The sequence below is a fragment of the Myiozetetes cayanensis genome, unplaced genomic scaffold, assembly GCF_022539395.1.
Source record: "Myiozetetes cayanensis isolate MyiCay16 unplaced genomic scaffold, myiCay2020 scf3, whole genome shotgun sequence".
In the NCBI taxonomy this organism is placed as follows: domain Eukaryota; kingdom Metazoa; phylum Chordata; class Aves; order Passeriformes; family Tyrannidae; genus Myiozetetes; species Myiozetetes cayanensis.
In genome coordinates, this window is record NW_026087521.1 from 9,173,038 (window position 1) to 9,187,604 (window position 14,567).

The window sequence follows — 14,567 nt, forward strand, 5'->3', positions numbered from 1 at the left end:
TTTCTTCATGGTACTTTAAACTCTCCAAGAGAAGACATGGCTGTTTTTCTGTAGTTGACACATCTGCTCCATACACAAAATGGAACATGGTGTAAAATTGTTCTGGCAGATAAGGGCCTAACAGCACCCTGGCTCATGTCTTGTCTAGATAAGGCTAGAGGAGGACTGTGGAGATAATGTCTAGTAAATGAACACAGGAGGAAGATATGTTCTGTCGCCATTCACAGCCAAATAGTGTTGGAAGACTTCATATTGTTTGATTTGATTGATATGTTCTCATGGTACATTGGCACATTGCAAAATCTTTCATGCCTCATGTCTCATTTTCATTCTTTATCGTCATGAATTTTTCTAAGTACTGCCATTGCCCAAAAAAAAGATCACCCTTGTCCTTCCTTTCTATAAATCACCATTTTGGGTCTGGTTTTTTTGTTTTGTTTTGTTTTGTTTTGTTTTGTGTTTGGTTGGTTGGTTGGTTGGTTTTGTTTTTTTTTTTTAGGAAGTGATAAAAACCATGTTTGGTCTTGTGTTTCTTTCCTCTCTTGGTGGTATGTCTGTGTATTGACTCCTGCATCTGAAACATAACACCTAATCTTTATTTTTAGATTTAAGAATATCTTCCATTTCAAACTACTCAGAGACATACTGTAGACCTACAGTTTGCAGTTTAAGCCCATTTCAATTTTTCCTGTTTTACTTCTATATATAGTTTCAACTTCAAAGCACACAATATTCAAAGGTGGTAAAATGACCATGGGTTTACAGAAATAGTGACTTTCAGCTACCACCTTGAAGGTTATACTTTTAGGCTCTAAGAAATCCAAATCAGTAACTTTTTTTTAACATCTTTCTCAAAAGTTCAGTCACCTCAAAAGTCTATTAAAAATTCATATAGCTCTATTTCTAACTGTGACAAAAGTCAAACTGCTGCTGACGCTCATGCTTACAGTTTCCTATCCCAGTTCACACAAACTCATGTGTGATTACTGAAAATCTGTTGTACATTCTAATTGCTTCTTTACTTTCCTTGCTCATCTAATTAGACAGACAAATGGTTTCATACTTTGAAAAATTAGCCCAGAGGAAATATTTGCTTGAGCTAGCACAGGAATAATGTTTGCACAGAGCTGCTGGGTCACGTACCAGAATTCTCCTGCATGCGTTGAAGTTGTTGCTACTGCATGGAACCTATATAATAATTAAACAAAATCAGTCCATAGTTTTGGTGCTGGAATTATATTTACTTTTGTAAGGGAAAAGATCCCTGGAAAATTATTCACAGTTTTGTGTAAAAACAGGGCCACCGACACCAGCAAAAGCCGGCTGGGCCTGGAGTTGCTCAGTCTTTCTCTGCTCTTTTTTTCCCTTTTTCTTTTTTTTTTCTGTAACCTTTATCTTATGTAGCAGGTTATTGGCATTTGGTTGGAAAGACAAGTGCTGAGATGCTGAAATAGTTCCAGGAAATCTAGGCTGTTTATACTCTAATGGCTATAATGGAGCTGCTCAGCAAAGTAGTAAAAAGATTGTAAGATTTGATGAGCTTCCCTGTGACCGGAGCAACAGCAACAGATTGGCAACAGTCTGATCTTTATTATCTCTATAAGGGATAAAAAAGACCAAATTGTAATTGCAGAGCTCAGGTTATGGTTGGCCTATTCCAGTGAAGTAAATTATGGTCTTTCTGCTGTGTTGCTACTGTGACACAATGAAATGTACAAGGGGACCGGATTTCAAAGTGGTCTGAGACACAGTGAACTACACCAGCTCAAAATGAATCTAATAGGACAGAAAATATATCATAGTGGAATTAAGAGAAAGAGAGGGATGAATTTTTAAAACGCTTTTGCAGTGATGTTTGCCAGGTCACCAGTGATAGAATTGATGTGTCAAGTTGTTATTCACTACTCATATATAATTTTTTATGTGTGTGTATATATATATAATATATATATGTATACAAATCATGAATATGCATCACTGAAACAGTCTGTGATGTCTGGAAGGATATGAGATGACAAGTGAAATTCCTTTTGGAAGTCATAAAGTAGGTTATTTGCCAAAAAGCAAAAAAGCTAATGGCCATTCAATATTTTTCTCTAAGTATGGATTTCTCTCAAAAGCAACTCTGCAATTGAAATTTTCATTAGAATAGAATAGAATAGAATAGAATAGAATAATTTCAGTTGGAAGGGACCTACAACAATTATCTGGCCCAGCTGCTGAGCAATTCAGGGTGGAACAGAAGTTTTAAGTGTGTCACTAAGGGCATTGTCCAAATGCCTCTTAAACACTGACAAACTTGGGGCATTGACCATGTCTCAAGGAAACCTCTTCCAGTCTTTGACCACCTTCTCAGTGTAAACCTCCCCTGGTACAGCTTTGAACCATTCCCACAAGTCCTATTACTGGATAACAGGGAGAAGATCTCAGCACTTCACTCTCCACTTCCCCTCCTCAGGAAGCTGTAGAGAGTAACGAGGTCATCTCTCACAGCCTCTTCTCCAAACCTCATGAACCCAAAACCTTCAGATGCTTCTCATAGGACATTTCTTCCAGCACTTTTCACCATCTTTGTTGCCCTCCTTTGGACACATTAAAGGACCTTCACATCCTTTTCAAATTGTGGGGCCCAGAACCGTGCTCAGTGCTCAAGGTGAGGCTGCACCACTGCTGAACAGAATGGGATAATCACTCTTTTGACCAGCTGGTGATGCTGTGTTTGGTGCACCCCAGGACAGGGTTTGCCCCCTTGGCTGCCTGGGCACGCTGCTGACTCACATGGAGCTGCTGCTCACTAACACCCCCAGATCCCTCTCTGCAGGGCTGATCTACAGTCTCCCCATTTATTCTTGTGCCCAGTGTCATAGGTACTGGATACAACATTTCCACTAATTTAATTTCATCCCATTAATCATAGCCCAATGCTCCAATCTACCTTGATTCCTCTGAAAAAGCTCTTGTTCTTCAAGGGAGTCAACAGCACTTCCCAGGTTTTTTATCACCAGCAAACTTGCTAATGGTGCATTCAACTCCTGCATCCAGACCCTTGGCACATGTATTTACCAGAACTGGCCCTAGAACTGATTCCTGAGGAACACCACTGGTGACCAGTCACCAGTCACACCAGTTCAGCACAGCCCTTTCAGCTCTGCCCTACAGCCAGTTTGTCACCAAGCACAGTGTGAACCCACTCATCCCACAGCTGGACAGCTCATCCATAAGGGTGCTGTGAGGGCCAGTACCAAAAGTCACAGTAAAATCCAGAAAAACTACATTCATCACCTTCCCTTCATCCACTGGGCAACTGACCTAAAGCTTCAAAATTTGCATGTTCAGATGTATAAATCAGTGGCTCACAAACTAACTCATGATTTAGCATTCTTTTTTTTTTTTTTTCTGTTTATCAAAGTATAAAACCAATTTAGTTGCGTGATCTATCTTGTTAAAGTTTAGCACTATGCATTTTGAGGTTTGGGTTGTGGTGGTTTTGGGTGATTGGTTTTGGCTGGTTTGGTTTTTTTTCAGCTTAGCATGCTGCATCTTAAAGCTTTATTTAAGATTAGATGGGAGACTGGGATCACAGCCTTGGGAGATCAGTAAAAACAGTTGAAATTAATTAGCAGTCTTCTTCCTTTGAAGCATTCTAAAAAGCCTTGGATCTTAAATGTGTAAAATCCCCTTTGAAGAGATGTTTTCCTGAAGATATTTTTCATGTAAATCAATACTCATAATTCAGAAAGGTGCCCTCTCTTATTCAAAGCACAGTGATTTGCTTTCTGATGCTAACTGGTCCTGTATCTTATAAAGAAGAAAACAGTAGTTCATTAATTTCAAAATCTAAATTTGAAAGATGAATGTCTGGTTATATCAAAATAGCCTGAAAGATGGAATCTGAGACTCAAAAGTTTAAAAAAAATAATAAAAAAAAAAAAAAAAAACAAGGGGGAACAAGATCTGAGAAAGCATATGATGGATGATACTTTATATATTAACATGGAGAATACTTTCTTTTATTAGCAGTAATATGGACAAACACCTTAGATTTGCAAAATCTAAAACAATATGTCAGCCATGATTTTCAAATTTGCCTAGCAAAGGTATCCATATGATTGCCTCTGAAATCAAGTGTACACTCATTTATATGACAAATTATATATATATATATATATATATGCTTCTCTGCCATTCTGTTACCTCTGTATAAGCTATACCTCTGTATAAGCTACCAGAGGTAGAAGTGCCAGTATAGTGTAAAGTGGACTTTCTCTCCTCTGTGATGAAAAGCATCCAGTCCTACTGATATATTGAAAATTCCATATGTTGACTGTGTGAGTTAGGAGTAAGATACTGTGTCGTTGCTTGTGTGTGTTGTAGACTAAGAATAGTTGTTTACTGGATTTGCTAAACTTAAAAATTGCCAGTTGTAAGCCTCAGATCTCTAACATATTGATGACTCCTTCTGTAGCTTTTGATCCCAAGTTCTCTGTGCAGAACAGCCCACATAAATAAATTGTAAGAATGGACTTATGATTAAATGCTTTTATAGGTGCACACATTCACTTTATGCAATTTGCAGTGAAATAAGGTAGTTAATTTAAAATAACTATGCAGTTTGTTCCAATAACACTGAAAAATCACTCTCCTTTAACGAAAATGTTTGGAAAATATCAAATTATGAGGACAGCTGAGGCACAAAGGATATAGATTTAGCTAAACTGGGATAGAAAAACTAGTGGAAACTTTTATGATCAGAAACTCTGTGTGGCAATCTTGCTTCTGAAACAAACCGAGGGCTGACTTACCAAACACTAATAGCATTATAAGGAAAAAGCCTTACTTTAATCTGAAACGATAAAGCTTTGCAAAGAGGTGATGTGGTGACCTTCCTATAGCTGATTATTCTAATCACTCAGCAGGTTTGGCTTATTAAATTGATAAACTGAAAATTAATTATTTAACCATTACAGTAAAGGTGGGTAAGTCAGCCTTTATATTCCCAGATCAAAGTGGCAATCATCTCATATGAAATTTTATTCAAAGAAGAAACTTGGTTTTCTAGCACAGGAAGTATTTAAAAAACGAAAAACAAAAACAAGACAGCACGAAAAATTACCAATGCATAAGATTAGCCTTATGAGACTGTATTTTAAGCTTTTGTTTTCAGTCTCATTGTTTTGTACATAGGGAGATTAGGGATCTGCTTCTATCAGCAAAAATAATGAGTGATGAAAATGTTATCATCTCTCTACTTTTTAAAAAAGGGAGAATATACAAGATGTGATGATGTTTTACACAGATTTATTGTAAGCTTTTCCCATTTTGTTAATTTGCACATCCTTTGATGTAAAAGATGTCAATTAAAAGCAAATGGTTAAGAAAAATATCATCTGCCAAGTATAGATTCATATAAATGTACATGCTTTGCTTCTCAGAAGAGCAAGCTCAAGGATCTCTGTCAATATCTCCACAGTTATGTCATTCTAAAAGCTCAGCTATTATAATTTTTTAGCTAAATTGCATGCGTGTTGTAGGCATATGATAAAGATATCCTTTCAATCCACACTTCATGTTGATTTCTAGCAATTGAATTCAATTTAATTAATACTGCAAATAGGTTGTCAGAGGAAGATGGTTTTAGCTTCAATGTAATTTTTGGTAAATCAGTTATTTGTGTTATGTCACTCATACAGTAGTTACTCAAGAAGATCTGCCCAAAGTTAAGTCTTTAGGAAAGCAGCAGATGGAACTACAGTTAACCTTGGTCTTCCAGACATAGCCAGAAGTTACTGGTGACACCTTCAGTGTCCTCTGATGACTTGTTCTCTTCCTTTCTTCCCAGTAAATTATTCATTGTTTCATCTCTGTTTAAAAGTTTTCTCTTTCTTTTGATCACAGGCAACGGACTGGGAATCCGAGTTGTAGGTGGGAAAGAAATTCCAGGGAGCAGTGGGGAAATTGGAGCTTACATTGCCAAGATCTTGCCTGGGGGCAACGCAGAGCAGACGGGGAAGTTAATAGAAGGTAAGAGAGATTCATTATCAAAAAATGTAACGATGGGAGTGTTGGGAGTTTTCTGTAATACAGATTTTCTTTTGCACAACCTATGCAGTTTTATGCAGGGAATGAGGGCTGAACCTCCGTGAGTCTTAAAAAGAAAAGGACTGATAGGAAGTGGTTTTATGACTTCCACAGCCAAAGAGAATTACCATGATGAACAGTATTGTGGCATGTCTTCAGTAACATGTGCCAACATGTTTTGTGCTTCTGGGATGGAGTAATATGGTTTGAGTCCAGCTGTATATCATGGTTATGTAGCACCAGTGTATATCATGGATGTGCTTTAACCTGGTTTGGCCATCTAAGTGTCTGTATCTGAGATTACTTACATTTCTTAGTTACAGAGGTAAAACAGACCACAGATCTAGTTGTCTTGCAGTTACGCACACTAACTTTATTTTTTTTTTTTAGTTCCCTAAAGTCATACTTAGTTGAATTTATCTGCCCTAATGTTAGTCCAGTTTAAGATCATGGTTCAACCAGCCCCAACAGGCAACAGAGAAGAAGTATCTACAGGAGAGCAATTATTTCATCTAAAATAGCCCTTTGTTTCAAGAATTCAAACTGTCTTCCAAGTTTAATTTACTTTAGGAAAACTACATTAAACTTCACATCATCCTTTAGGCAACTAAAGCCAGGTGAAATGAATTTGACTTAGTTATCAATAAATTCTCCAGCATTATTGCAAATGTGATCATTCTGTCTATTAATTAATTTCTGTCTGTGATGACATGAATGCTCCTTTATTTTTGTAGCCATTTTCTAGTTCCCTTTTTCATATCTGTATACACCTGAAATGTCAGTCTATCCATGGAAAAAAATATAATACATTTGTTTCTAATTCATTCAACTAATTATTTTTATTTCTTTAATTCTTTAAGTCTCTAATTTAATTATTCAGAGAAAAATAAAAAAAGAAAAAAGATAAGTAGGAATAATAGTTCTCCCAGGCAGAATTCAATTCACATAGATTTTCTGAATGGTAAACATGCAACAAAAGTCATGATTAAATCAAACGTACTTTGCAGATAGAAAAACTTTGAAAATTGATTAAAGAATGTATTTACAAGGAATAGTTTAATTATATTGTGGGTATTACAAAACAGTGACACCTTCATTCACCCTGTGGCTTTTTACATCCTTGGTGTTTTCTTTGCCAATATTTTAATGAGATACATAAAAAAGTGCACATGTTCCAATGTTAATGAAAATACATATCAACAGAAATATCTTGCTCTTTGGCCTACAGAGTTGATTCTGCCATTCTTATTTAATGGGTATTATCTCACTCATCAAATGATAGAATGGTGTTATTTGTTGTGCACAAATGATGAAAGAATTGACCTTAATTTAGTGTGTTTTGAAGCAAGTATTTGGTTTGGCTCCCTCCATACAAAAAAGTAGGTCTTTCATAACTGTGCTAGATCATGCATGCAATGTTTCAGTACGAAGCAAGTAAAGAGGAAAATGCGGTTATTCAACATTTCCCCAAGACTGGACATTTCAAGAAAGAGAATGAACAGTTACTGCTCAGAATTATCTGCTGTCTTGTGGTTTATTTTGTCAGGAATTTGTCTGGAAATTGAAGTTTTAAAAAGTTCTTCACTCAGTATATAGGTACATTTCAGCAGTGATCAAGAACCTCTTGGATTTACAATAAAAACTGAAATAGAAATTTGCTTTTCAGTCTGTTCACATGATATATTTTGAAGGTTTATTCATATTTTATAGAAAGATGAATATGACAGTAAAATATTTATTCCTTTGTTTCATTTTCTCATCATATGTTCAATCATGTTTCTGATCTGAACTTTATAAAAGTATCCTAGACTTGGATATGTTGACATAAATCAAGTCCATGAGAACCACTATATTTCATCTGTAGAATTTGTCCACACAATGTCTCAGAATATGTTTTAGTATTGATGTGTTAAATGTTCTGCCAGAGAGAAAAAGTGCTTTCTGCAGAATGTACCTCTACTATGACATACAAGACAAACACTTCCTCTCACTGTCATTTACCTTTAAATCTTGCCTTTATATCTGCTTTACTTTTAATGTAATTTTAGGTGGCTATCATAGATCAACAAAGAATATTTTGCTACTTCACTGTGAGTTGTGGTTGGTTTAGTGGAAATATGGATGGTGCCTATTTAACCTCTACCCTCCAGAAATGCTAAAATGCATTGAGGTCTTCAATCATTCTCGTATTGATCTGTGTAAACCCAGCCAGACTGCTGATCTTACCAGCATTGCTGATATTGTGCCTGAAAAGAGGGCCTGCTCTTCTTTTCTTTTTCAAGTTATTTGTTATTCTGTCATCACAGACAGAATACTTAAAGAAAACTTCTTATGTCTTTATCTGTAAATGCAATTGCATATAGTTTTTATGTATAGTAATCATGAGTCACTTTTTCTGTTGAAAAGCTGTGTGGCTACATGTTTGAGTACACACCTAGTCATCAAGTAAACATATACTAATGTCATTACAAGTTAATATCTTGACTCATTAGCCTTTCTAAGAACATGAGTCACTCTGAAAAATCCCATCAACCTAATTAATTCCTCTAATTCTAAAAACACTGCGTCAGGTCTGAAAATCCTATCAATAGTGTAAGGAACAAGCATGGATTTATTGTGGTTATGAAGGAAGCCAGACTCCTACCTTCTGTCTGTATTACTGCATATAAATAAATTACACACTTTAAAACACAGATAGCATTCCTATCCTTAGGGAATAGCAGTCCATAAAATGTCAGCCTATTTAAATAGTTTTGGGGGAGTCTTAGTGCTGAAAAAGTTTATTTATAGTTCTGACTGGCAAATACCAGTCTTCTTGGTTCTCTTACCTTGAATTGCTTTGAGATGTCAAAAATATCTCTGATTCATCACTCACTGGCGTAACAAAAACTGGAGGTGGAAGACTCATTCCACTGAGCTCATCAAGTGCAAGGACTGTGTCAGTTTGATAGATGTGTCTGTGCTCCCTCTCGTGTTGACAGAAACAGTTCAGTTATATTCCACCTGGTAAATCTACTGAGTGAATGGCGTTTCAGCGAGCATTTTTCAGAAACAGAAGAACCTAGAGTAAAGAGCAGAAATAAAATGTTAATGTTTGTGGCCAACTGTTAAAAATTTGCTGGATGCCCTCAGCATTCTGGTATTCTTATTGGACCATTTCAATAGGCTGAGTGGAGAGCCTGGGAACTGATGAACCACAGGTGTCTTTGTTCCAAATTTTCAATCATCCAGGCAAACTAGGTTGCAATGATTAGGCCATCTGATGTTGACCGAGATGAAGATGTTCCCTGACTTTCCAGTCTCCTAGCAATTCTGGGAAACTTTCATGGTCTAAAAACTAATGGTGAGCCTGATTTTTGGTGATCTTACAGCCTTTGCTGACAGTCCACTCAATAGCAACCCTGACACTGGTCAGATTTTTGCTAACTTGCCTGTAAGCGTGTTTATTTTTAATATGCATGCCTCACTTGAATAACTTCCCAGGCTTAAAACCAGGAAAATCATATATAGTGAAGACAAAAACTCTCATTATTAAAAATACTGAAATAGCACTCTGAGTTTCTCTTTTACAGCAAATATAATAATATAATATGTCTAGCATAACTTGGAAGAATGCCACCTACCTTACAAGTCACAGACTTTCACTGTAAAGTTTTAGAATATAAAAAGTCCATGCTAGCTAAAGAGACGTTATTCAACTCATTTGAATTTTGCATTTTATAATTTAATAAAAATATTCATGATACAGCGATATTTTAAACTTCCCCATCCTGAGGCTTGTACAATAATATTATTAGGAAAACTACCTGATGTATGTACAGACACTGAAAGAAAATTACACCCTGTTAAAGCAGATAAGTAGGTCAGAGAAGAGAAAATGCACTGCTGTGTGAGGGTTCTGTGGTGGTTAATGGTGCCCTGCCCCTCAGTCCAATCCTTAATCCCTTGTTTTGATTTAGATTAATAAGCACTCTCCTCGGGATGCAAGACACATTGCTCCTGTGAGGGTCCTCTAAGAGCCACCTGCAGCCTGATGGCAGGTTCAACAGTAGGTAAAAGCACATGCAGTGTCCTCAGAATCAAACTCTAAAGCTCTTAAATGAGCTCAGTATCTTTTAGGCTTAGATTCACCTGCTAAGACACAGGTGGTCAGTTTTCTAAATTGTTTGATTGCCTTTAACTGTGCATGAAGTTTCTCAGGCCACACGACCAGTTCCCTTCAGGAGAGTATTTTGAATGAGTGGGTCTTTACTGGGAATGCCAGAGCTCTTTTCATCTTTAGAAAACTGTGCAATCTCAGAACTTTTAAGATGCCTTAAGGAAATAAAACTGAAGTCTCCCTGTTCCTCTTATCCCTACTTATTCATGTATCTTTTTCCTTCTTCCTTAGAAAATCTTACATATTCTTATATATTCAAGTGTCACAATTTACTTTTGTAAGAAGACCTCTGGTGCACAGCTTACTCTCTCTAATGCCCTAATACGAGGCCAAATAACATCAGAATCATTCCTCAAATTGAAGCTAAGAGGCTTCTTTTGGACTGTCATGGGATGGCACAGCTTATTATCTCTTAGAACCATGGCCACAGTGTCAAAAAGAACACTTTATCACGAATCTTAAGCCAGTGTGGGAAGAAGCATGTTCACTGCTTGACACCATGCAGCTTCTCACACCAGGAATGACATATGAGATGTACAGGGTGTGCTTAAATATCGTGCTGTTACTGGCAAAACAGAGCAACATCTAGACCAGTGAGACGGGATTTCCACCCAAAACAAAATATGATAGGAGAAAGCAGAAAAAAGCTATTTGGATTACCCTCATGGACTTCAGAGAGCAGCCTAGTTCCCCACTCCTGACCTTCAGTTCTCTGAAGAAGGAAGCAGACCCAGGAAGCTGTGTCAGAAGCCTGCCTTAAGCAGAATGCTCTTCAACTCTCACCCATAGCGTGGTCTTTGGCTTCTGACCTTTTTCACTTCAAGCATCCCATATCCTCAGGCTTCATAACAGAAGAATGTGTACTGAGAATATCTTTAAAGTCAGAGGAGGAAAAGTCAGGGCTCACTGGAACTCTTGTCTATATGCATGCAAGTATCATTACCACAGTTCTTCATTATTTCCAGGACAGGCAGTTAATAAAAAATAAAATTATGATGAAGTTATAAGGATATATATATGATGATGAAGAGTGTAGCTTCTATGTTAGGTAAAAATCTACTACAAAATACCAATTAGTTGAACACCCACTGAAATAAGAGAGACTAAGAAATATGAGAGCCCTGTGTAGAAACTTTGAGCCTAAGGAAGCCTGCAACTGAAAGCTGAAAGACAGTCAACAGATTCATAGTGCGTGAGCAATCCTTCATGGACAAAGTCTGCATTCCTGGAGAAAAAGACTATTTTTACTACCTACAGTGCTTCATTTGAGGAGAATGTAAATAAGCCTAATGAGCAGACAAGAGAAGAGATGACCAATGTGGGGAGATGATTAACTGTACTTTGGTTGTCTAGTATAAATAAGATGGATGTGGCCATAAGCAATATTGGAGACAGGCTGTTGGAATATTAGTATCATCTGCAAAGTATTTCCTGAGTTCTGGACAATGACATCTTTTAATACAGGCAGCTTTCTTACTCCTTCAGGTAAAAGTGCCAACTAAGTAGCTTCCAGAGTCTGTTTCACCTCTGCTGTGCCCCAAGGATCTTTCCTTCATGTGTTTTCAGATCATAAGTTTTCAATCACAGCTTTTCAAGTTTTAAGGCCTTGTCATCTTAAAGCATGTTATTTAGTAGCATTAGAAACACATGATTTATTTTAAGTCCTCTCAGAAGCACAGTGGGACATTCAACCGGATTATTGACGAGTCCATGAAAGGATTATAAAGAAAGTGTTAACAGTTTTTCTGCAGGTTGTTTGAAATATTTTGGGGCTACTTTGAATAGCACCAAGTGCTGAATAACAAGATCAGACCATTTCAGAAGGTCTTTTGCAAAGGCAATAGCGTGTGTAATGGCTGTCAATCTTACCAAAGCTATCTCTTGTCATAGCGTAGACATGCTTTGCATGTTGCTTGGAAAACACAATGTGACCAGAATGGTCATGGGCATCTAAATAGCTGGAAAACCAGAACAGAAGCAGTAAGTCACTGTCCTTCTTCCTGCTCTTGTCACACTTCCCTCTTATCCCTGAGCTATAGGTGGGCTCAAGTGTAGCACTGGCTGTAGTGTAGCTTGGTCATTTACCAGGAAGTGCAGTAGGCACCGGATCTTCTGGAGCTTTAAAAACTCTTTAGTGAGCACTACTTGCTGTTTAGCCAGCTAAAATTGGAAACATTGATCAGGGCATCATGGTGAAAAGAGATTTTCCAGTCCCCATGAAACAAAGATAGTGAAGAGCCAGCGTTCCTTCTTGAGCCCCTCTGATAATTACACTTCTGGCAGAAAGTAGATTCCATGATGAAGCTGGAAAATGATGAAAGGAAATTAAAGGCAAGACAAGAAGGGAAGGAAAAATTCTAAAGAAAATGTGGATCGTGTCTCAAAAGAACAGAAATAGTCTTCCCATCTTGCACTTCCATTTTGCAGTTTGACTGCTTTAATTTATTACTGCACTGGAGAAAACAAAGAATTAACTTTAACTTGCTCTCTGAGAATTAGTCTTATGATTTATTGGGCTGTCTATGCTTCCTATGTGGGATCAAAAGCATGTGCTCTCAGCATATCATCTGGGCAACAGGCTCAGATCTAATTGTCCCAGCAGAAACTGTCTTTATCAAAGGCAGTGTGCAAAGGACAATCAAAACAAACCCCTAAATGCCCCCATCAGCTGTAAATCTTCACTTGCATAGTCATGCTCCTCTCGTCCATGTGTTATGTTCTGCCCTGTACTTCTTTCACATAAATAATAATTAATAAAATCTGTAGTGTTGTTCTTACTAAGTGTGGCAGTGGGCATTCAGCATATAAAAAATGTCTTTTAAATATTTAGAAGGAATTTATTTAAAGGGAATTTGAGTTAGCAGAAAGGGCACCCTACCGAAGTGTATCACTTAGATGTTACAATTAACCTCATACTGACAGAATGAGGAAAGGAAGACAGAAACCTTTCTTACACTGGTTTAGCCATTCCACTGACAGTGGTCTCAATTCTGCTCTTGATGTGGCACGAGTTGAGTTGTACTGAGGGTTTAGCCATTTGCTAAGCTATGAAAAAGAAATAAGACTCACCAGAAGGAATGGGAGTTGTTTCAGCAGCTATGTGGCACTTACAGAAAGAAGTGGGATATAGGGCATCTAGTTTATGGAGATTAATATTATGGTGTCAGAATGATACAACTTGGATTTCACAAGGAAAACTTCCTTAGAAAAGACTGCACTATCATGATATTTTTTATTTAATCTAAAGCAGAAGAGGAAACTTATGGGGCACTAATAAATTTTGTAATGCTGTGAGAAAGCAGCATTAAATTAATATGTATTATGACCAAAAAAATATAACATCTTGCATAACATCAGTTACAGATTTTTTCACTCCTGCATTTAGCCTTTTTATGTGCCACATACTTAGTATAATTTATACCTTCTTTATGATCAAGAATTCTGAAAATAACTTTAACAATTAATTATTACTGAAAACCAATTTTGCTGGAAAAGGCATGTCATACAAATTGCACCAGGAAATTGGATTCTTAATAACAAATAAATAATTTCATCAAAATATCTCTATGGGGAGTTTTTGTTTAGTCTTAAATAGGTAAGTCTGATTTATAGAGACAAGCAAAATAAGTTGGATGCTTCAAGCAGAGAGAAGATGCAAACACAGTCACTAGACATTCCAGAGGTAATGAAGTGGAGAACCATCACAAAGGTCAGGCTAAAAGCACTCATCAGATGGTTTATAAAACAGATTGTGGAGAATCACTGGTAAATGTCATTGGTGTCATAACTAGCTTTCAATAACATTCCACTAAGATCATATTAGAAAGTATTACTAGCTGTTGTAAAGTACTTTCATGGAGCTATACAATTAATAATTATCAGTCACACTGCTTTTGACAGCAGTTATTTTTCAGGACCTTGATGAACAGTTCCTGTTAGAAAGAATCTCTGGCTACTTCTTGGAAAGAGTCCTCAGTGATTCCAGAGAATGTGCCTGAAGCTCTGTTTCTCTGAGCACAGCAGAAACAGCAGCAGGCAGCATTGTCATCAGACTACCCACAGAACTTTCCTCTCAGTTCCTGCTAACACCATGCAGCTCTCTGCCGTCCTCCAGGATCACACACATCATGGGTGCTTTGAGATTCTTCCTCAGACACTGACAGATGCCACCTATCCATGTGGTCTCAGTCTTCCCCTCTTCTTGAAAGTTTCTTGCTGAATTTATACACTGAGAAGGAAGAAGAAATGTTGTAGCGTGCAGAACAGGTGTAGGATGTGCTTTGCTTAAAGCTATGTTTTAAGGTTCATTTGCCTTATAAAAGAGTTTAAT

The 14,567-nt window shown here is 37.1% G+C and overlaps 1 protein-coding gene across 10 annotated transcripts in view; it reads left to right on the plus strand.

Moving 5' to 3' along the window:
- The window catches only part of PCLO (piccolo presynaptic cytomatrix protein), a 341,736-nt gene that overhangs the window by 213,506 nt on the left and 113,663 nt on the right, over positions 1-14,567 (plus strand). For all 10 annotated transcript variants that reach the window (XM_050324934.1, XM_050324935.1, XM_050324929.1 and 7 more), the window contains exon 10: positions 5,896-6,021. In XM_050324934.1, the coding sequence (XP_050180891.1) occupies positions 5,896-6,021 (126 nt within the window). The remainder of the gene's footprint in view (positions 1-5,895; positions 6,022-14,567) is intronic.